This window comes from Bombus pascuorum, chromosome 16 (genome assembly GCF_905332965.1).
Source record: "Bombus pascuorum chromosome 16, iyBomPasc1.1, whole genome shotgun sequence".
NCBI lineage: Eukaryota > Metazoa > Arthropoda > Insecta > Hymenoptera > Apidae > Bombus > Bombus pascuorum.
In genome coordinates this window covers 579,180-600,580 of record NC_083503.1, presented here as the reverse complement: position 1 = coordinate 600,580, position 21,401 = coordinate 579,180, and the positions used below count along the sequence as shown (strand labels likewise).

Sequence of the window (21,401 nt, the reverse complement as noted above, 5' to 3'; positions counted from 1 at the left end):
TCAAACATCTTATAGGATAGTTACAAGTTTGTTTTGAAAACAATTCCTAAAGACTTTTCTTGACAAATTTTTCTACAAATTTAATGGGACTTATTTGATATATTAACGCAGAGATTGTTTGCGAAAATGAAGTACGACCCATGACCTACGTCAAATTTACAAAACCAAATGAGCAGTATTAATAGAACAGAACGTGGAGAATAGCACGAGACAAAAGGGCAACGGCTGTTTGCACGCGTTAAGTACAGCGAATTCTTTTTTGCCTTATGTTGTCTACCAACCGATACAGACAAGTAATTTTGCCAATGCACGGTTCCCAGCCGTAACAAACTGTCGGCTCACACTAACAAGAGTATGTCAACAAACAGACGTTTCATTTTTTGCGCAGTACCTCCGATTCAATCGTGAGTGTACTATTTTTGTTCTTTAAACAAGAATCTTCGTATACAAGTAGCTCTACTAGTTTCAGTCAGCGATACCGATGTTCGTGAATAACTATTTCCAGAAAAAATGTCTGCTCGCATGAGTCATCCTTCGACAGTTTCATTTGGAGTGTATCCAAAATCTAGAAATTAGATATGTATGTACACAGACGATTACTAAAGATAAATTGCTTTGAATCGTTTACGTGTTTTCTTTAGTTACGGTTATAGATAAGATATGACACATTGAATTATTTTAATATCACGAGTAAGACGCAAAGTATTTGTAAATCAAACTAAAATCCTTCAAGTTTTTCTAATACAAAATCCTGTAACGCTTCGGAAAAATACCACGTTAACCATGATGTCCGAGAAACAATATTGGTTCGTGAGGCAGCTACATGAATAATTAACGAGAAGATGAAAAACGTGACTTTAACATCTGAGACAACGACGTCTTTTGTTTCAGCAAAAGTACGAGAATTTCACACGTATACGCAAAACTTATCGCACGGACGATCGACATTTTGAAAATCAGAATTCTAACAGGACAAATCTTACACAAATAAATTCACACTTTCTTTGCTTCCGACCACTAATACTAATAACGATTTCTTCAATTATAATATCACAAAAACTCGGCAGTACACTGCCGTTTCCGAAGAAAGATAACACAAAACAGTTTTTCAGCTTTCCTCGTGTTAAATGCGTCAAAAAATGAGTCAAAAACGTGGGGATTAACTACAAAATAAAGGCGATACTCCTAGTTCGTAGTACAGAGGGCACTGACCACATTAACTGGTCGCGAGTATCGAATACACTGACTGTAGCGTACAGTTGGCACTTGGTAGACGTCGTAGAATCGGTACGCACGACCACACACTCGCTGGTCTGCATGTACGTCTCTACCTCTAACACTAGCGCAACCGTGTTTTCTGGTAGCGCCGTTAACGCACGCACGCCAACGTTGTGAAACAGTTCTCAAGAAACGTTAGCCATCGCACGTTTTCTCATAACCTCATAAGATATGTGCATTCTTTCCTTTCTGCTCAGCTTCCGCTGTTATTCACCTAAATTATTAGCGGTGTTCATTCGTGCACAGGAATCATTCGTTAATATGTTAACTACTACGCGAATTTTATATCTCTAACGATGGTCACTAATGATGTAACAAAAGTACACGTGGAATTTTCATATGCACACGTATATATGTGTGTGTGTGTGTGTATATATATATATATATATATTATATATATATATATATATAAACATTATGTATATAAATATCTATATATATATATATATATATATATATATATATATATATATATAGATATTTATATACATAATGTTTTTACTTGGCTTGCGTATTCTCATTTGATCCACATTCTTTATAACTACACATGTAGTTACACACGATATGCATATATATTTATACACAAAGTATAACTATGTATATACATACCACGTGTGTAGTTTTAAAGAATGTGAGTCAAAAATAAGAATGTAATATATAATATACATGTCCTGATTATTATCGGTAACCAAAAGTTTTTTGATCGTTTATAACGGTGATTTCTAACCAAAGTCGGTTAAACTAACCTACTGTTACTATTGTAAACCTAGTATTGAGTTAATAAAACTATCATGTAACATGCTTCTCAAATTGAACGTAAAGCTTCTACAATCTCATGGAAAAAGCAATAAATGGTCCCATTTATGCTAAACATGGGTGGCCTTGGTTTCGCTATGAAAACGAACTATTTTCGGAATTTTTTTATCGTCATTTGCAGTATACTCGACACCGTTAAAGTGCAGTTGAAAAAATTTTTCGCTGCATGGCCTCGCAAATAGCAGAAAAATAAAGTCGCGTTACGCGGATACCCTGCAATTGGTGATCTTTATCGGTCCATCAGATCTACTGGGATGAGTTCTTCAGAGCCTTCTCTGTATATGCTGGTTATATAATTGTTAGCCAGTGAGTTGCTACGAGCTTCTATTCTGCTTTTATTATCTGTAGACATTTAATTATTAACAAAAATGTGAAACTCCCCGTTTAGAATTCATTACTCATAAATCAAATCCTGGCACTCGACCAAAGACTGGTCCTAAGCGCCAAGAAGCCGCTTTTCATAAACGAGATCGATAGAGGCACTTGGCGCAAGTGTACAGGTATGCGATTTACAGATTTTTCATACGCCAAAATCATACGAATCATCCTCGCTATAATTATATCGTGCTTTTCACTTCTAAATTCAATTAACTTTGCCAAAACTTTAAATATCGTTAAATTGTTAAAAATAGAAGATTCCGCAGCTAAAATAGAAATATCTGCACTTTCAGATTTTACTGATACGCCATTACACGTTCCAGCGGTTTTGTTCAAGAAAGTAATTTGTACAACGAAATTTCAATAAGATCAATTAAGAAATTGTAAAGATAGCGAGAAATATTTTCATTTTGTGACTAAATGACGTTAGACTTACTTGATACAGGATATCTGCACTTGACAAAGATTTTACCTGTGAACAGACCTGTAAACCTGTGAATAGACAACTCCAACTTCTAAGACACCCAGCAACGTGGATTACTCGTCAGCAAGACCGTCGGAAGGTTTCTCACATCGTACTCGAGGAGCGGTTTCCCTACTCTCACAGCCACTCTTAACAGAATCAGAAGCTCGCGTATTGGCCAAAGACTTATATATTATGGTGGCAGTGGCAGTGGGAGTAAGATTAAGGGGGTCATCTGGCAATGGCAACTCTGCTATGAGATAACCTGATAGACAAAAAACTCGGATACCCGCTCGTAGAGATACACATTCGTATCTCATGAGATAAGGATACATAGTTGAGGACCTCAATGCCAGGGCTGAACTTGCAAAAAGTTCCAAAGCAGAAGCCGCTAATCGGACGCTATTACATCAAGGCGACACCGCCTGTATCGTGCATGTTGATTCGTTTAAAAATATGATTTGTACATCTTCTGTCCTCGCATATGCAAACGTATGTATGTACCAAATATGGAACCTACAATTAACTCAATTAATTAATACAATTAAAGACAATCAGCGTTGAACGTGCGTAACATGGAACATGTCAATGATGCTGTTACCGCCGATCGTGTTGCAGAATTATATTTATTTTCTAGCTACCAGTTCTACAGACTATACTAGGCAGCGTCTTTTTCTCGTCGCATTTGTTTACATTTTTTACCGCGACTTCAATTTTCTTAAATCTTTGCATAGTACACAATATATTGGGTTGTCCGAAAGGTGTCTTTCTTTTACAGACACGTCTTTTACAACGATGCATCTTTATACAAGCATGAAACCTAATCTGTCGAACGTTGTGATCTTTATTTTGACAGAACAAAATGTATCATACGTAATTCGATAAAATAATATAAAACGAAAAATGTTGTACATCCATTATTTCCTTATAAAACGAAAGGAACTTTTCGGACGACCTAATATTAACATACGAATAGCCATTAATCTTGTCGCGTTTTAACATTAGCTTCGTTGGAAAAAAGGCATGTTTCTCTTCTTGAGAGACTTTAGAAATCAGCTGTTCCATATTAGGTGCAATTACCCTAATAATTATGATATATATAACACTTCCATTTCCACCTTTTCTATTTAGATGCGATTTACTAATTGTTTCCTACGTTGATTCATACATGATTAAATTCCTTCTAGGAAATTACGAGAAATCTTTTAAACGGTAATTGCTTCCAGTTACTTAGCTTTGTCACACTTCGAGCACCTCCACTGCACTTACGTAAAGTTATATCGAACGATGCAGCTAGAACGTACAATTTCAGAGTTGTAAAATTCTCAGAAGACCTTTTCTACATCAGACATAAATTTTTTACAAGATCCTTCGTAAATAACGTTATAAAGGAATATGATTGAAAGGTTTGATTGTCCAAAATCGAAAAGTAGATGAATTGCTACAACGATGAATTATTACGCAGTAGATATATCGATATCAATGACTTTTGATGACAGAATAAATTATCGCTTCAAGTAGAAGAAACTCCCTGTTTCTTCGAATACGTAAAGATAAAGCATAGATACCGACAAATTACGTGTGTTAACCACACGGGCGCAAAATAATATATGCCAATGTGTATATAAGGTAGCGATAGCGTATCACGTTTGATTTTAATTTATCCACGTATCTCAAACTCGTCTTTCACGACAGGATAGTAGTCGATGATATACTATTTAAAAGCAAAAAATGATGGAGATTAAGCTCTTTTGAAACTGCGATTTATACATAAAATTTGGTGATAAATATTAGCTAAATAACGTAGAAATTGATGTAATAGGGATAGAAGTAAACAGTTGAAGGACACCGATAAATAATTATGATATCGTACATTTCTTGGGTAATGTTAACCAGAATAAAATTTTTGTCATCGACGATGATTACCGATAATCAAAAAAACTTCTGTTATTTATAACGATTATTAAAAAAATTCCATCATTTACAAAGGTTATCTGTAAGCAACGTTTCTTACTTAAAGATAATAATTCTTACATCATAACTTTTAAAAATTCGTCTTATAATAGTTACGATGTCTGGTCATATATTTATACAAAATAAACCTAGCAAGTCGCAAATAGAAAAGACCAATGTTTACCTTCATCCTCGGGATCTATGAGAAAGTTGGGTAGTCTCGGTAGGCAATGAAAAAAGTCGTTTTCCGTCGAGGTGACGCCTCTACTTGACATGATTCGATTTATATATAACCGCCAGACGCTTCACGTAGCACTCACGATGCTAATTCTGGGTAATTTAAGTTCTAAAAATTGATACTGCGGTATATCGTATACAGTATATGTTTATATTCTAGACAGACATCCTCGCGTGAAAGATGTTCTACCTTCGAAACGAGTTCACCAATTTACTATGCTTCGTCCGCTGTACCGAGTTCTTCGTCTTGGTTATTACGCTGTTCGTTTAACAACTGAATTTTATAACGTCAAGTTAACTACAGTTAGACTATTCCATGTTATGACACGACCGTGCTAACCGTTTAATACTCGAACAAATATTGCTCGTTATCCATTAGCTGCACACGGAATCCACAAAGCCACTCCAATCTATTACAGTTTTTTAAACGTTGAAGCAACCAAATGCATACACGTTTGTTTGACAGCCCAATGACCTTAAACGATAGACCGAACGCGAGTCATAGGAGAATTACATATGTAGTTAATGTGGCTTGTGATACGAATACACCAATACGTAATACACTGCTTATTGGCAGAGAACTTTGCATTCATATATCGACCATTCACAACGTGGAAAAACACTAGAAAATGTGACCGTCGCTTTTTCGTCGTTAAACAGGATAATTAAACGACTACGAGTTATCTTCTCGTTTCTATGCACGTAGTAAAACTCTCGAACAGTCCAGCTAACGCAACAGTAAAGAGACAGAGGATGTTCGCACGATGGCAAAAATACTATTCAGCTTCGCGAAGGCGAGAAAGAGGACGACGTAGAACGCAAACGGGATGTAGGCTCTATGCCAAATTTCAAAAACATTACCTGATGGTACAGTAGAACTCCATTTATCTGAACGAACGGTATAAACGCGTAGGACCCACTGGAGGAATGGACAGGGAACAGTAAAGCAACGAAGAAGAGATCGTATAAACGCGTATCCTATCTGACCTTGTTTCTACTGCGCTAATAACGCTAATAACATTTGTTGCTTTTTCAGAGATGCTCTTAAATGTCCAGCAAGAATTTTTCGTTTCCGAAAAGGTCGAAAAATGGTCAGGCGAGACAATGTTCGAATATATTTTACGAAGAGAGTAAGTTAACGACGCATGTTGTTCGTGATGCATGCAGGATGCGAATGATCGATGCGAACGACGCGGCTGAAAAGTAAGTAAGTACGACAAGGAACGGTAATAGGATAATTTGTCAATTCGAGCTATTATTAAGCTGCGAGAACATTTATTACGGAGACGCTCTGCACGCTATCAAAGCCAGTTAAAACAAAACCGGTTGTTAGCGTCACACAACGGTTTATCGATCCTTAAGAACCTAAATGTTGGAAAGATAACAATCTTCACACCTATGCACTCAAGCTTACAGCGCTAGCATAAGCGACGACATTATTGTCGAAAATGTTTATCCATATCTTGGATGAATTAAAATTACAGCATCATATTTAATAAAGTGTACTTTACGCTTCGATGGTGACCATACGGCAAACGCGTTAAAAAAAAATAACGCTTTTGGTATAACTAAAATGTTTTACTGTAAACAAAGTACGAATAATAATAGCGTAGGTACTTCAAATCTTCCGATCAACAAAGTGGAATATGTATAGCTTATGATGCAGTGGTGTGCAAAAGTTCCAGTACATCACACGTATTAATTAATATTCGTTTGGTATATCTTTCTTCTCTAAAAGAATTCACACATATAGGAGTTCAATGACATGATAAAATATTACAATCAAACTTACGATCACGATGGTGGTCGACATTGCGTGGCGTTGTCGAACTGTCGGCATCACCTTCGCCGTCTAATTCGTAATAAATCCTATTGGTTCCACCATTTACGTCCTTCACGCCATTCACACCTACCAGATCTTCCATTCTTCTATAAACATGTACGTTTTGATTTTTCTCTGTGCACAGTGCAACATCAATTTATGTAGTAGATGAATAATGCGATACCGCAACAAATTGCTGCAGATAAGGTACGAACTCGATAGTGTCATAAGAAACTATATGTTACTGACATCTATTGGCATATATACTTATTTTCCAATGAAACGTTTTTCGATCGAAATTGGACATTTCATTCTCTGAACCATGTAAAATTGGATACACCTGGTCCCGATTAATTGGTATGTAAATACTTTAGTAAATATTATTAAGGGTAACGGTTAGAGTACCCGTGAAAGTTATCTGGCTACATGAGATAGTCAAGAGTTTCGATACCCTCCGAGGTCAGATCACTATACTGTGTTATATAAAGCATACGTTGTTGGCAGTCCTTTAAACGACACAAAATTTAGTGTATTTTTTTGGATAGTTTTCAGTGGTAATGTATACTATTATACTATATTCTTTTGAACAGTATATAATATTATATTTAACAGTATTCATAAAAAACGTACTTCATACTATTTACTTACGTAAAATCATTAAAATCATTATTATTAATTTATGGCGTTAATTAACGAAACTTCACGTAAAATAAATAGATAAGGTCATAATTAATAACGTTTTTTTTCTATGTGAAATTCATTTTTCATCCGGCACATATCTGGTCAAAGTAATCGACCGTCCAAGTGATAAATCAAGCTTGTTAAAAGTTCGGGATCCGTTAAATATCGCTATCATGAACGCAAGTCTAAATCATGTTTATAAATCTTCATAGTTGTTTATCTTGCTGTTCATTTTTTACTCCACAGATCGGTTTACGTAATAAATATAAGCAGAATTTTAAAAAATTAAGATAACGAAACAGAAAAAGACAAAATGTAGAAAGCAATACACTATAAACGAAAAAGGTCGTTTAGTTATTATAGGTGAGTAACATGTTTCGAAATAAATTCATCGACCTATAGGTCTATTTGGTATGGTAACCTATAATTATGGTATATGTATATTGATTTTTCGAGATTATTGGACGTCATCATCATCGTTTAAGAAGATATTTCTCTATGAACGATGCAAAATTTAACAATTTTCATGAATTTAAAAAAAAAGTTTTTGATAAACAATGTAAAAGTATAAATTTGCTACCGTTGAGATAGCATATAATATATGGAATAACCTATAAAAATTTCAGAGCAATCGGCCATATAATTTCTGAAATTTTATCTACACTGTTGTGAAATTTTATCTATCTATTGTGAAAGAATTACGTTTCTAGAAAAACGCGTGTAAATTTCAGATTGGAAAAGTACTAAGCCTACGGAAACATTACTTACGATACCAATCGCCGATCCCAGCTCCAAGCAAGACATCTCCAGCTTCTTCATACATATTTATCATCTAATTCTAGTCATAGAGCAATATCGCCTTAAACTTCTCCTCCTTCGTAGAAAATCCACAATATACAGTAATGAAATGATACTTACACCTCCTAAAATTACTCTAGTATGTAATTTGCTGGCAGATATCCCAGATAATTATCAAAGATTGTAATATCTTGTAAATATACATCATATCATACATATATCTTATAAATATATACTATATAATATATGTAAATATTGTAAATATACATATAAATAAAGATAATTTATAAGTGCCGAACTCGAAATTGATGGCATCCAATTATAAAAAAACACATCATTTAGTGTTTTTCGACGGCTTTTATGGACAGGAACATCATTATGCTGGAACCATATTCGTCCGATAGCGAATTAGATGTCTTTCAGAAAATTTTAAACTTACAAAATAAGAAAATCATCATATTAACGATCAAAGCGACGAATTAAAAGTATCAATAGTAAATATACTATTAATAAACTTGACAGTATTAATGATAAATAGTGTAGCAAAGTAAAATAGCGTAAATAACAAAAATATTAATTGACAACAAATAACCTTTAAGTATATTCAGAGGCTAGTATATCAGAGACCAATGAATTTATCTCGGAGTCCCTTATACACTTATAATTAACTGAACAAATACATATACATATGTATGTATATATATGCATACATATAAAAGAAACGTCTAGACATCACCTAACTAAGCAAAATTTGTAAATATCTCTATAAAACATCTTTATGTTTCTACAAGTTTTATTTTAAACATTTTTCCGAATAACGAATGATCCGGTAAATAACTGCGTGGGAAAATTTAAGTAGGATACCCATCACATAAGACAAAATAACAATGAATCGGTTCGTCATTATTCAATCTGTTATCAAAGCGTTGACTCTCTTACACTTTCGCTATTCTTAGAGCTTACGGGTGAAACGTCAGCATGCGTTTTTTCTCTCCGTGAATTAAGAAAAACACTTCACTTGAACAAATTACAATAAAGAATTACATGTACGCGTTACACGTTGATTAAACCAACCACAAAGCACAATTTTTGGAACATCTGACGTTTGAAAGAATGTATGTGTTCATGGAAACATTCAATTTGCCTTTTAGAGTAGCTTCCAAAACATAGCCATAACAAGGGCATGAACGTAGTTTAATGATATATATGAGAAAAAGGTTCACATACATGTATTGCTTTGTTACAGGATTTATCAAAGATGCAAAAGAAAAAACTTTGTCGAATGATAGTTCTCGAATATACTTTTTGATAAAAAGAAAAACACCACAGGTAAAACTTCCAGCACGCTGGAGCGTGCTGTTACCTATCGACTGTCACTGCACGTTTCAGCCACGATGTGTCGCGTAGGATCGTATCTATCGTTTCGAGGACCTCCCTGTAAACTCGACAAGCGTATTATCAGAATTTATAGTAAATATAAATAAAAATATAATAGTAAATATAATAAAATCTGCTTCTTGATAGTAAATGCAGTTACACTTTATCTTCATTAAAGCGTATATTAATCCTTTTCAGAAACTGTATCTACAATCTCATATTTCCATTGACCATAATAAAATAACCTCATTTGTAAATTTAACCTTTACTTGTTTATTAACACATAAGCCACAAGATACGCAGAAATAGCAAGTAATTTTTACGATAAAATACACTTAATAAATTGACTACTGTTTTAAAACATTCAAACCCATTGATGAATAAAAAAATATCCTATTTTACTATTGATTGATTTCAAAGTATATATATATCGTTTTAATAACTATCAAATCGTTGATTGTGGAACATTAAACGTATCTTTAGTGTCAATGTGACAAACAGCCCAATATTCGAAAAATGTAAAATTTTTCACCTGTAACCTTAAAAGTAGTAGAAACAAAGGAAACATACGGCAATGGGCACGATTGGTCGAATGGCGCGACAGCGTCATACGACTGGCGCAGACTCGCGACTGTCGATCTGCGAAAATCCATATTTCGCGACGCACTATCACTGGTGCATCCTTTAAATATATTAAAAGATTACATTGCATAAAGTTTGGGAAAAATATCCAGTCGTTAGATTGTGGATTCTTATGTAAATTCATATTTTTGAGAATAGAATTAAAAAAGCAGAGCCTCGATGGAAAATCGTTTTACCTACCAAGTATTATAGGAAGCACTATACCTTGGATATTATATGTATTTTATCATATGTGCGTTTTGTGCAACTTTACACTTACAAATTTCCTATGAATGCATAAATATTCGCAAATTCTAGTAATTATAAAGGAGCATTAACATTTCTAAACTCTATTTCTATCAAATGGTGAATGCTATAATTTGAAAGATTAATTATTTTGTAGATACCTATTTATATATCGAAACTTACATATATTATTCATGTTAAAACTTTAAAACTACGGTTAATAGTTTTGAGATAAAAGTTCTAAAAATACATGTTCTTTGGCTGTTATTAAAGATAATGCAAGTGTATATCGAACAGAAATAACAACAAAAAAAACAAACGGGAATATTCTTCTTTTTTTCTTTTTTTGGTTGAGAGATCCCTACGTGATTTCGTTACATTACACTAAACTTACATTGTCGAATATAATCTAAGCGTATATCACATAGATGTGCGTTAAGAAATAAGAAGGAAATATCTTGCTTAGAATGTCAAATACATTTTAGACAGATTTCCTCTCAATTTGTGGCGTTTCAATTAAAGTCAAAATCACTTTCCGTATTTGAAACGTTCCTTTCGATAGTGCTGTCTGTATCAGAATCCAATAAAGATTTGATTACATCTTTCTTTTTCTTCGTCCCATTCTCAGAAGATAGTATCTCATTTTTGCCCTGGGCTGTATCAACTTTTCCCTCTGCTTCTTCATATTTTGGCTCTTCTTGTAAGTCTTTACGTTCTTGATTTTGCTGATCTTCTTCCTGTATAAGTTGCGCTTGATTAGAGTCGTAATCAGGACATGCAAAGGATTGATTTATGTTGGTGTCACTCTGTTCCTTGGTTTCGTATTGTTGATCATAATCGTACGCATATTGTTGATTCGCGTCTTCTTGGTACTGCATGTTGGTATCGTGTTCATACTGATTTTCAGAACCGTATTGTTCGCCTGCATATTCTCCGTATTGCTCGTTCGAACCTTGTATATATTCCTGATTAACATATTCTTGATATTCTTGATTTTGATTTTGATTATCCTCATACACGTTTTGTTCGTAATTCTGATCTTGACCGGTTTTATATGATGAGTTTAGGTCGTAATTTTGTTCTTCATTGGTATCATATAATACATTTGAATTGTAATTTTCATCTTGATTAGTTTCGTACGAAACATTTGGATTGTAATTTTGCTTTTGGTCGGCGTTATACAACATATTTTGATCGTAATTTTCACTTTGATTATTCTCATACGACGCATTTTGATCGTAATTATATTCCTCGTTCAAACCAGTATATTCCGCTTCATAATTTTGCGTGTAATTATGTACTTGATTAGAATCTTCGTAGTAATTTTGATTAGTATAACCATAATCTTGTTCATTATCTTGAGCTGTAACAGTTGTAGGATTAATTTCATTAGATGCTTGTTTTTGCTCACAGTTAGGTTCATTCTGTTCATCAGTCTGATCTAGTGCTGGTTTTATATTTTGAATGACAGCCTTATCGTTCGTATAACCATTATCTTTGTATTCTTCTTTCTGGTCTTGTGAAGCAGAAGCCTCGCTTACTTCTATTTCGTGTTTACTCGTAAGCTCTTCTTTTGATACAAGACATTCGGTACTTTTTTGTTTTAGTTCATCCTCCGTAATATTCAAATCTACATCTTTTCTATGCGAATCTTCGCTAGAACCTTTCTTATCTCCTTTATTTTCCATAGTTTCTACTTCATTTGAAGATTCAATTTGTTCTACGTCATCTTGATTTAAACTATCAATAACAACTTCTGTTTTACCAAATTGATTTTTAGCTTCGTTAGTTAAATCTACTTCTCTTATTCGTTTCTGTAAAACATCCATATCCCATGGTTCTAATTCTTCTAAAGTACCAAACGAATACTCATTAAGATTTGATTCTGCTGCCATATAAATATTTATGTCTTTTTCACTATTCTCTTCTCCTTCTCTATTTTCGGACATAATACTCTTAGTGTCTTGTTTCGTAACTTTATCAGTTGATGAAACGGCGAAATCAACGTGGTCGTCTATTTCCACTTTTGGTAATTGTCGTTCATAATGTTCCAGTGTGTTACTTAGATTCCTGAGACTCTCTTTCCTAGAATTTTCAATATATTGATGTGAATCTAATTTCGTCTCCTGTAATATAATATCCCTGCTAATTTCGTCTTTTGCAAGCGTAACCGATGTTTTACAGCCGTTGCGTGTATCCGAAAATGCAACGTAGTTCCTTTCTGAAGTCGGTACGCCGCTCTTCGTGGTTTGAACTAAATCGACATTTCTATTTCTATCCATGCGTTCTTTTCCAGGCTCGTTGGCAACGTTCAGATCCACCGATCTAGACGCAAGATCATCCGCCAATGCTAAAACTTTCTCAATTTTTTTAGGAAGATTTTCTTTAAATTGATCTTCGCCAGGAAGAATCTCCGACAAATTATCATCGGACAAAGAAACGTTAAGCATATTACCGCCCATAGTCTGCTCCTGATCGATTTCCTCTAAACTTTGCGCATCAAGGTCTCGGTGAAGTTTCCGAATTTTATCGATGTACCTATCCAACTCGTTCTCTACGATCGTTGCTGTTCTACTTTCATCTTCATCCGCGGATTGTCTGGCACCCATCGACAGCCTCGCATTGGTGGAAGTTTCTGGGGTAAAACATTTGTATCGTCTTATCATATTGTCGACGTCGGAGGTAGTTAGCGGGCGCACGCAAGTACCGCTAACAGATTTGTGCCTTGATTTGAAATGATCAGATTTCCTCCAAGAGTAATCAAAGTAACGCGGGGAAGTTTGTTTTGATAAAATTGGAGATTTGTTTAGCGAAGACATACCGCATAGATTTCGTTCCTCAGACACTGGCATAGTCCTATAAACTGAAGATATTTCACTCGGGGATATATCGATGGTTCTTGTCTGTGTTTCCGTATCATGTAACAATGCTCTATTACTTTTTGGTTGGTAAGGTTGCGCAACTGATGACGAATGAACATGATGTAAAGTCATCGGAGCAAATCGATTTGGAGACACATCCAACAACTTATACTGTGACATGCTACAGTCGGTACGTTCTGGAACCGTAAACTGCGACATAGTTTGAGGTATTTCCATTCGTTCCAACAAGGGTTTGCTGGAGTTAAAATGCGAAGTAGTTTGTTGATTCAACGAACACGATCGACCTGGTGACGCATATGGAATGTGTAAATTTGGATCAATTTGAACATACGATCGCTTTTGTTGAAAATTTTGTGGCGATACGTTCTGCGTTGTTGGTTGTTGTATCAATTCATTATCTTGTGGAATCGATGAATACGATCGTAAAATATTCTTGTTGTTTATCTGCTGATTTAAAGTTATTGGTTGCGCATTATTTCGTTGATAATAGTCGTAACACATATTTTGGGCTGATTTAGCTAATTTCGATGCAGTTGGAGAAATCGATCGGTTCTTTTGACCGTTCAACCGTAGCAACCGAGGCGATAAAGTATTTTCTACTTCGGGGGAGATTTGTTGCACGATGACATCTCTCCTTAAATACCTATCTTCACTTTGATTCGTCACATTGCTGTCATCAATAATATTCGTCGACGGACTAGGGACTGTATAGATACGACGAAGATAAGCTTCATATTGTTTCTGAAAAATAACGAGTTATTCTACAATGCAGTATGTATTTCGAATCGCACACATCGTTTTTCAAAGTATTTCATATTTATACAGTCACATGCTGTGCGTTAATGTAAGTTGATGTGCATTGTACTTACAAATGCTTTCAAAGAAAAACAAAATGTATGATCTTAGTCCATATGAATTAACTTAACCATAAAAATCTTTTATTTAAGCAATACATAATAATCTATGAGAACGAAACACATGTAAATTACGAGATAAATTATTTAATGTCTCGGGTATAACTATAACATGTATATGTAGAATGATGAATTTTTTAATTTCAGATTGTAAAAGACAAAGAAACTCACTCTAAGAACATTAAGTCTATCTGTTTTTGCAGTCATCAATGCAAGGCTATTATCTACTCTATCCAATGCTTCAAGAAGTTTATGATTTCTTTCATCTCTTGTACGTTGTTCTTCTAAAAACTCTATATATCTTAAACGCAATCGATTTATACACGCATCATGCCTGAAATATCAATGATTTCATAATTTTTCCAAAATAAAATCCCCATTTCTTTAAAAAAAAGAAATCCATTTTAAATAATATTACCAGAGTAAAAAATGAATAATCGTGAGCAAAAGGATCTTTCATTTTTGTTAATTATATCTTATATAGCATAGTTTGTTGAATGTGTCCGCATAATCGAAGGACATTGCGTGACATTTGCAAAAGATCATGTCTTTCCTATAGATACATATCTATATATGTATAATTGTGTACTAGTATGTATATCAAAATAAGAAGACTCCAGTTACAAATCCTGTACTACTATATCCGATCTATGTTTACATACATAGGTTAAGTTAAGGCACAAGTGTTAAAGTAGAAAACGTAAACACAAAGAATAAGGAATTTATATTCCAAATCAATTGAAAGACAAGGTTAGTATTGATTGTGACATTTCTCAAAACTAGGTCGCTTCTAAATCAATACATAATCTCCGAAATTCTATCGTGTTATTATTACGTAAAACGGAAATAAAATCAATAACAACAGCTACTTGCCAATGTATGTGTATGTCTAAACATATTCTTAATCACTTTTCAATAGCATATATAGTGAACACAATAAATCAATTTACTGCTTTAAGAATTTAAGAAAATCTGTATAAAATATATGTATATAAAAATAAGAAATTGAAGAATAATACTTTTAAATAAATAACTTTCTTTTAAACACTCACCTATTACGAGATTCTTGTACGAGTATTTTAAATCTCTCTTCTAATCTTATTCTTTCTTCTTCACTGTAACAGTTGTTTACAAACATATACAATGACTTGTCTATAGATTTAAAAATAATATCCTCATACTTAACAATTTTACTACAGACCATTATTTCAAAAAGAATGTATATTTTAATTACCTTTTACGTAATTTTTCCTGTAGTTCCAGCATTTTTTTATAATAATCATAATTATCATAAAACGATGTCATGATTGATAACAATGTACAATTTAACTTGAAACTAATTGAAAGTTCAAAATTATCGATTGTATCGACGTTCGATACTTGGCGCATGCTACAAAAAATTTTAATAGAACTAATACTTTTGTAAACATCGTTTACAAAGAATATAATACTTTGCAAAAGTGATAAATGCTCTATAACTATATAATATGTAATAAATAGACATTACATTTGTAAATAGTGGATATTTATGTTGCTACTTCGTAAAACTATTTATCGATTGAATAACTAAGACGAATAGTCACTAAATTCATTAAATAATACTTGAAAGAATATGTTACATATTACTATGTAATATAAACTCATTTTATTTCGAACAATCATAACAAGAATAGTTGTAACGATCCTTCTTTGGTTCGGCACTACGAACAACTGTCGTATTTGACGTCGTGCAATGGTAGGATAGGGGATGCTACAGCAGATAAACACGCAGGTGTTGTCCCTACTCCCGCTCTAATACACGCAATAATAAAATATATATGTTTATACAAAATTATATTTTAATGTAGTAATTATAAAAAATTAAAATATTTCTTTGTTTAAAATAATATTTACAAATAAATAAAAGGTTTTATACACTTTTGTTAAGGTCATCCATATATGTATATACATATCTATTTTAGATGTTACGCATCACTTTACTACAGACTTTTACTCTTTGAAAACTTTATTGTTTCAATTAAAAATATTTTTATTTAATATAATACCAATAAAATTGACATACATATTTTTCATAAAATGCTTCTATAATTATAATACCACTACAATTACTATATTATTGAACCTCAATTTTATATCACATAACATCTATTGCATGACACAGACTGTGATTGTGTACACAGACTATTACATACCATTAAACTTTTGTTTTTATTTTAAATATTTTGTACTAATATTTCTTAATTGTATAAAATAAGAATATCTGTTAAAAGGATTTAAAGATTTTATTAACAATGACAATATACATATATATCATATTATACAGTTTAATATAATTATATTGTATTGTTTCATGGGTCAGCTTCACATTTTTTAATATAAACTGCACGTAAATGTTCTTGCAATTTTGTGTTTTCTGTAGCCATATATAATGTATGTTCTAGACAGTCTCCGACAAGAGCAAATTGTCTTTGAAGCTGTTTAAAATAATGATTATTTATATGTTATTCTTTTAGTAAATTAATTTTTAATTAAATAATTATACCTCCAGTACTATAGGTCTTCTTGTTCCTTCTGTTGGTCTTCCTATATGAGTAGTTTTCAATTTAATGATTTTATCTTCAACAACTCCTTCCTCTATTGTTGTTACACCAAAGTTATGAGACAGCAGCATATAAACTTTATTTGTATCAGGTATTATTTTCAAAAATCCAACTTCATAATGCATTGGAGTTTTTTCATCAGGCTTCCAACTTAGGGCAGAATAATTTAACATTGGTTGACCGATAGAAGAGAAGGACATCTCTTCGCAATATCTGAACGGTTGAATTGTTGGATATTTACCAGCTCCAGGACTTTTAGTTCTCCATGTTCCTTTTAACCAAGCTAGTGGTTTGAGCACTTCATTCATTGGTAATAATCTCATATCTAACACAAGAGAAATACTTATTAAAGTAACTATGTAAAGTACAGAAATGAAATTAAATGAAATTAATACTAAGAAATGAAACTTAGATAATTTTACACAATACTAACCTGTACAATCATCAGAAATGTCCTGCATTTGAAAAGTCTTTATACCTTCTACTTCGTTAGTAATTCAAAATTTGTCTTTTTGTTGATACAAAATAATACGTAATATGATTATTACGAACACTTTATTATAAAATGTATAACAATATTGATATACGTATGTGTATCATTTGTCTACGATATTATAAAAGATATACAGTTCTGTATAACCATGCATGATAAACTACACAGTTTACATACGACGTTCTTTCATTTTTAATTATTGTTCATTACGTTTATATCCTCAACATTTAAAAAATCTGTTATTTTCTTCTTGGTTTAGAATTTCTGCGTTATTACAGTGTCGATTTTCGTATTACATTGTGTATTAGAATAACGTTTCAATTAAAATGCATTTATACTTCAAAATTTAAGTAGAGAAACTAGAATAATGAAATGCTGAGGAGATACGTTAATTATTAATAAAGTTTTGAGGAAAAGACAAGAATTTTAAAAAAACCGCGATTTCTAAATGATAATATGGCGACCGTTTTAACAAATTCGAGTAAATTATATGGCAAATAACTGTGTTGTTTGTAACTAGTAGGATTTTTTAATAATTGTACGATAATTCAATTATTTTTACTAATTTACAGCATGCTAATCATGAGTTACATTATTTTTCGGATCTGAGTTCATAGTATTTATTCTGAGATAGGTTCGATATTTACGATAATAGTTACTAATATTTTAAAAGATCGTTTCATATAAAAGTAATTTGACTTACATACATATTTAGATATAATATTATAATTATCTAGAGGAATAACAAATATTGTAGTGTTGATTTTGTTTCTATTTAGTAATTGAAAAATTAATGTATATATTGTATGAAATTTATAATATATTTAACTTCATTGAAACATACTAATTGCTAACATTTATTTATATTAAATATTTTGATACAATGATATAATAAAGTAGACAATTATTTTTGTATATTAATAATCGTGTTAATGTAATGTTTTCAAATAATTTGTCTTGAATTGATCTTAAAAATATTGAACTAAATTAAACCTAAATATATCATTTCTTGTTTGAGATTTTATCATTTTTATTGTAAATATTTGTGTACGTACAGGTTCATATATGTATATATGCATTTTAAAAAGATCATGGCAGTTTCAATCAATGAAATTTGTGAAAATACCAAACTGGCTCGTGAAATGGCTTTGACTGGAAACTATGATACATCTGGAGTTTATTACCAAGGTGTTGTTCAACAGATTCATCGGTTACTTGCGAGCATTGCAGATGTCACACGGAAAGCTAAATGGCAACTTGTGCAACATCAAATTGTTCAAGAATTTGAAAAAGTGAAAGCAACTTCAAATACCTTACAACTTTTTAAAGTCGATACACATGGAGAAAGATTACTGGGTATGATTATTTGTAAAAAACTTGTAATAAGGATATGTACAATAACATAATAAAAATATAAAACAAACATTTAGGTACTTCATGTTTATCATTTGAGGAGCCAACAAGAGATCCAACTTTATGGACCTATAATAATTCAGATAGTTCATGGAATCAAACACCAGCAAGAGATCCAGATGTATGGCCACCTTTAACACCTGCTGAGCAAAAGTAATTTTATATTTAGATATATTTATTGTAAAAAACAAGTTTCAACCAAAGAAGATTACATTATATTGATACTATTAAATTACATTCACATAGAAATATTAGACCACTGAAAAATCAACCAAAGCAACAACAAAATCGGACAAATGTACGAAGATCTGTAACTACTGGGAAAAGACCAGATGCCAAAATTGCTAAAAAAGATGAGAGAAAAACATCAAGAAAGGATGACATAAATAAAGTAAGTTACATTTTTATATTTTTGTAGTCAATTATATCCATATGTACAACATGATAATATTATAAAGCATAAATAATATTTTCAGGAAAAATTGGAAACTGAAAAAGTAGATGTAGAAGTAGAGGAACGCAAATTTGAACCATCTGGAAATGATAGAGATTTGGTTGATTTATTAGGTAATATATATAATAGTATAATAACGATCTTAATGTAAAATTAGTATATATTCATATAAATGTTACAGAAAGAGATATTGTTCAAAAAAATCCAAATATTCGTTGGGACGATATAGCTGACTTGCATGAAGCAAAACGATTGTTAGAAGAAGCTGTTGTTCTTCCAATGTGGATGCCAGATTTCTTTAAGGTATATGTACCAATCTTGTATATTCGATATTTCCCATAATAAAATATGGTTTATATTTTCAGGGAATTCGTCGCCCTTGGAAAGGAGTACTTATGGTTGGTCCACCAGGAACTGGAAAAACAATGTTAGCAAAAGCAGTAGCCACTGAATGTGGAACAACATTTTTTAATGTATCATCTTCCACTCTAACTTCAAAGTATAGGGGAGAATCTGAAAAACTTGTTCGTCTACTTTTTGAAATGGTAATTATTATCAACACTGAAATGATATATTGTTTGGTAAAACAGTGAATATATTTAAGCAAAAATTATTTTTAACTACTTTTTAATCATTATATGTACTTTTATGCAGGCCAGATTTTATGCACCTAGCACAATCTTCATTGACGAAATTGACTCCCTATGCTCTAGAAGAGGATCTGAGTCTGAACATGAAGCTTCACGACGAGTAAAATCTGAACTTCTGGTACAAATGGATGGTATAAGTTCCAATAGGTAGAATAATTCTATATATAATTTTTTATTTATATGAATTGTTCATAAAATAAAATGTATTTTCTAGTGAAGATCCAAGTAAGGTTGTAATGGTGTTAGCAGCAACAAACTTTCCATGGGATATTGATGAAGCTCTTCGAAGACGATTAGAGAAGCGTATCTATATTCCGTTACCAAATCGTAAGTTAATTAGAATTTCATAGGAGCAATTTATATGATGTATACATTAATTTTCTAACAAAAAATTGGAATACACAGGTGAAGGTAGAGAAGCACTGTTAAAAATTAACCTACGAGAAGTAAAAGTAGATTTATCTGTAGATTTAGCAGATATCGCAAAAAAATTAGAAGGTTACTCTGGAGCAGATATTACAAACGTTTGCAGGTAAACAGAAATATTTAATATATATAAAATTTTATATGTGTAATATACACGTACATTTTGAGCATATTTATGTACAGAGATGCGTCTATGATGTCGATGCGGAAAAAAATTGCAGGCTTAAAACCTGATCAAATTAGACAATTACCAAAAGAAGAACTAGATTTACCTGTATCTGCTGCAGATTTTGATGAAGCTGTTGAAAGGTGTAATAAGAGCGTTTCTCAAGAAGATTTAGAAAAATATGAAAAATGGATGAGTGAATTTGGTTCATCCTGATATCATTCTACTCAAAAAACATGATTTCATAAAAAGTTGCTTATTTAGACGAAGATTATTTAAATTTTTTATTTGTAATTATCGATAAGCAAAATATAATGATCACAATATATCTATCAGTACTATATTCATCGTATTACTATTATGAGCAACTATATTTTTTCTAATTTATAATCAACGAGTAATGCAAATTCATACGATTTTCTACAAACTAAAATCTTTACTTCGATTTTATAGTATATTGTACATGGAAAATTGCGCAAATTATATAATATTACAAAATAATTTTTTAGTGGAAGAATGCAATTTGATATTATGTTATTATTACTTGATCTATAGAGCTAAAATGCAAAGGATGATATTAGATGGTTTTATAGTCTATTGATTTTCATTTGTCTAAGTCAATTATTGTTTGATGTTTCTATGGTGTATATGTACTTCAGAACTAATTTAGATATTTTGAAATGACTATATTATAAAAATAAAATTAACAGTTTTACTTACAATTTTGAATATA

At 32.1% G+C, this 21,401-nt stretch overlaps 4 protein-coding genes and 1 long non-coding RNA gene across 11 annotated transcripts in view; 2 read left to right on the top strand and 3 right to left on the bottom strand.

The window, feature by feature from the left end:
• LOC132915142 (AMP deaminase 2) overlaps positions 1 to 9,837 on the bottom strand; it is a 32,271-nt gene extending 22,434 nt beyond the window's left edge. Inside the window, exons 1-3 of one of the 5 annotated variants that reach the window (XM_060974846.1) lie at positions 8,549 to 8,563; positions 8,397 to 8,502; positions 6,918 to 7,054 (exon numbers count right to left, since the gene is read on the bottom strand). In XM_060974846.1, coding sequence (XP_060830829.1) covers positions 6,918 to 7,050 — 133 coding nt within the window. In that variant the 5' untranslated portion in view covers positions 7,051 to 7,054; positions 8,397 to 8,502; positions 8,549 to 8,563. Of the gene's footprint in view, positions 1 to 974; positions 1,199 to 5,072; positions 5,286 to 6,917; positions 7,055 to 8,396; positions 8,503 to 8,548; positions 8,564 to 9,389; positions 9,604 to 9,653 lie in introns of those variants that run through there. The other 4 variants (XM_060974845.1, XM_060974844.1, XM_060974849.1 and 1 more) reach the window with 4 other exon arrangements.
• An 809-nt stretch (positions 9,838 to 10,646) lies between these two features.
• Positions 10,647 to 16,336, bottom strand: LOC132915141 (uncharacterized). Of its 3 annotated transcripts, XM_060974841.1 has the most exons (5): positions 15,974 to 16,334; positions 15,701 to 15,856; positions 15,519 to 15,581; positions 14,638 to 14,800; positions 10,647 to 14,293 (listed from the first exon to the last, which is right to left on the bottom strand). In XM_060974841.1, exons 2-5 carry the CDS (start codon positions 15,853 to 15,855, stop codon positions 11,183 to 11,185), a joined length of 3,492 nt encoding a protein of 1,163 aa, XP_060830824.1. In that variant the 5' UTR covers position 15,856; positions 15,974 to 16,334; the 3' UTR covers positions 10,647 to 11,182. The 3 variants fall into 3 exon arrangements, with proteins under 3 accessions (XP_060830824.1, XP_060830825.1, XP_060830823.1); XM_060974842.1 differs by having other exon boundaries at positions 15,519 to 15,618; positions 15,701 to 16,336; XM_060974840.1 differs by having other exon boundaries at positions 15,701 to 16,334.
• On the top strand, positions 14,232 to 15,511 carry LOC132915149 (uncharacterized). The gene is made up of 2 exons (XR_009659788.1): positions 14,232 to 14,323; positions 14,614 to 15,511. It is a non-coding gene; the product is annotated as an uncharacterized LOC132915149 (long non-coding RNA).
• A 389-nt stretch (positions 16,337 to 16,725) lies between the features above and the next one.
• On the bottom strand, positions 16,726 to 17,979 carry LOC132915146 (peroxynitrite isomerase THAP4-like). Its single transcript, XM_060974860.1, has 3 exons — positions 17,500 to 17,979; positions 17,009 to 17,391; positions 16,726 to 16,940 (listed from the first exon to the last, which is right to left on the bottom strand). Exons 1-3 carry the CDS (start codon positions 17,525 to 17,527, stop codon positions 16,815 to 16,817), a joined length of 537 nt encoding a protein of 178 aa, XP_060830843.1. The 5' UTR covers positions 17,528 to 17,979; the 3' UTR covers positions 16,726 to 16,814.
• Positions 17,980 to 18,616: 637 nt separating this feature from the next.
• LOC132915144 (katanin p60 ATPase-containing subunit A-like 1) lies at positions 18,617 to 21,390 on the top strand. Its single transcript, XM_060974858.1, has 10 exons — positions 18,617 to 18,915; positions 18,990 to 19,125; positions 19,219 to 19,363; positions 19,449 to 19,539; positions 19,608 to 19,729; positions 19,792 to 19,971; positions 20,081 to 20,223; positions 20,291 to 20,403; positions 20,482 to 20,608; positions 20,686 to 21,390. Exons 1-10 carry the CDS (start codon positions 18,633 to 18,635, stop codon positions 20,882 to 20,884), a joined length of 1,539 nt encoding a protein of 512 aa, XP_060830841.1. The 5' UTR covers positions 18,617 to 18,632; the 3' UTR covers positions 20,885 to 21,390.
• The last annotated feature ends 11 nt before the right edge of the window (positions 21,391 to 21,401 follow it).

Bases quoted from the DNA above. Each gene is read 5' to 3' on its own strand.
- LOC132915141 (XM_060974840.1), bottom strand. From the start codon at position 15,855: ATGCGCCAAGTATCGAACGTCGATACAATCGATAATTTTGAACTTTCA. The intron at 14,801-15,518 runs GTGAGTGTTTAA...TTGATATTTCAG, and splicing joins GTACAAGAATCTCGTAATAG to GCATGATGCGTGTATAAATC. The intron at 14,294-14,637 runs GTGAGTTTCTTT...GTTATTTTTCAG, and splicing joins ATAGACTTAATGTTCTTAGA to AAACAATATGAAGCTTATCT.
- LOC132915144 (XM_060974858.1), top strand. From the start codon at position 18,633: ATGCATTTTAAAAAGATCATGGCAGTTTCAATCAATGAAATTTGTGAA. The intron at 19,126-19,218 runs GTAATTTTATAT...ACATTCACATAG, and splicing joins TTAACACCTGCTGAGCAAAA to AAATATTAGACCACTGAAAA. The intron at 19,540-19,607 runs GTAATATATATA...TAAATGTTACAG, and splicing joins AGATTTGGTTGATTTATTAG to AAAGAGATATTGTTCAAAAA.
- LOC132915146 (XM_060974860.1), bottom strand. From the start codon at position 17,527: ATGCAGGACATTTCTGATGATTGTACAG. The intron at 17,392-17,499 runs GTTAGTATTGTG...CTCTTGTGTTAG, and splicing joins CATTTCTGATGATTGTACAG to ATATGAGATTATTACCAATG. The intron at 16,941-17,008 runs GTATAATTATTT...TATTTTAAACAG, and splicing joins GAAGACCTATAGTACTGGAG to CTTCAAAGACAATTTGCTCT.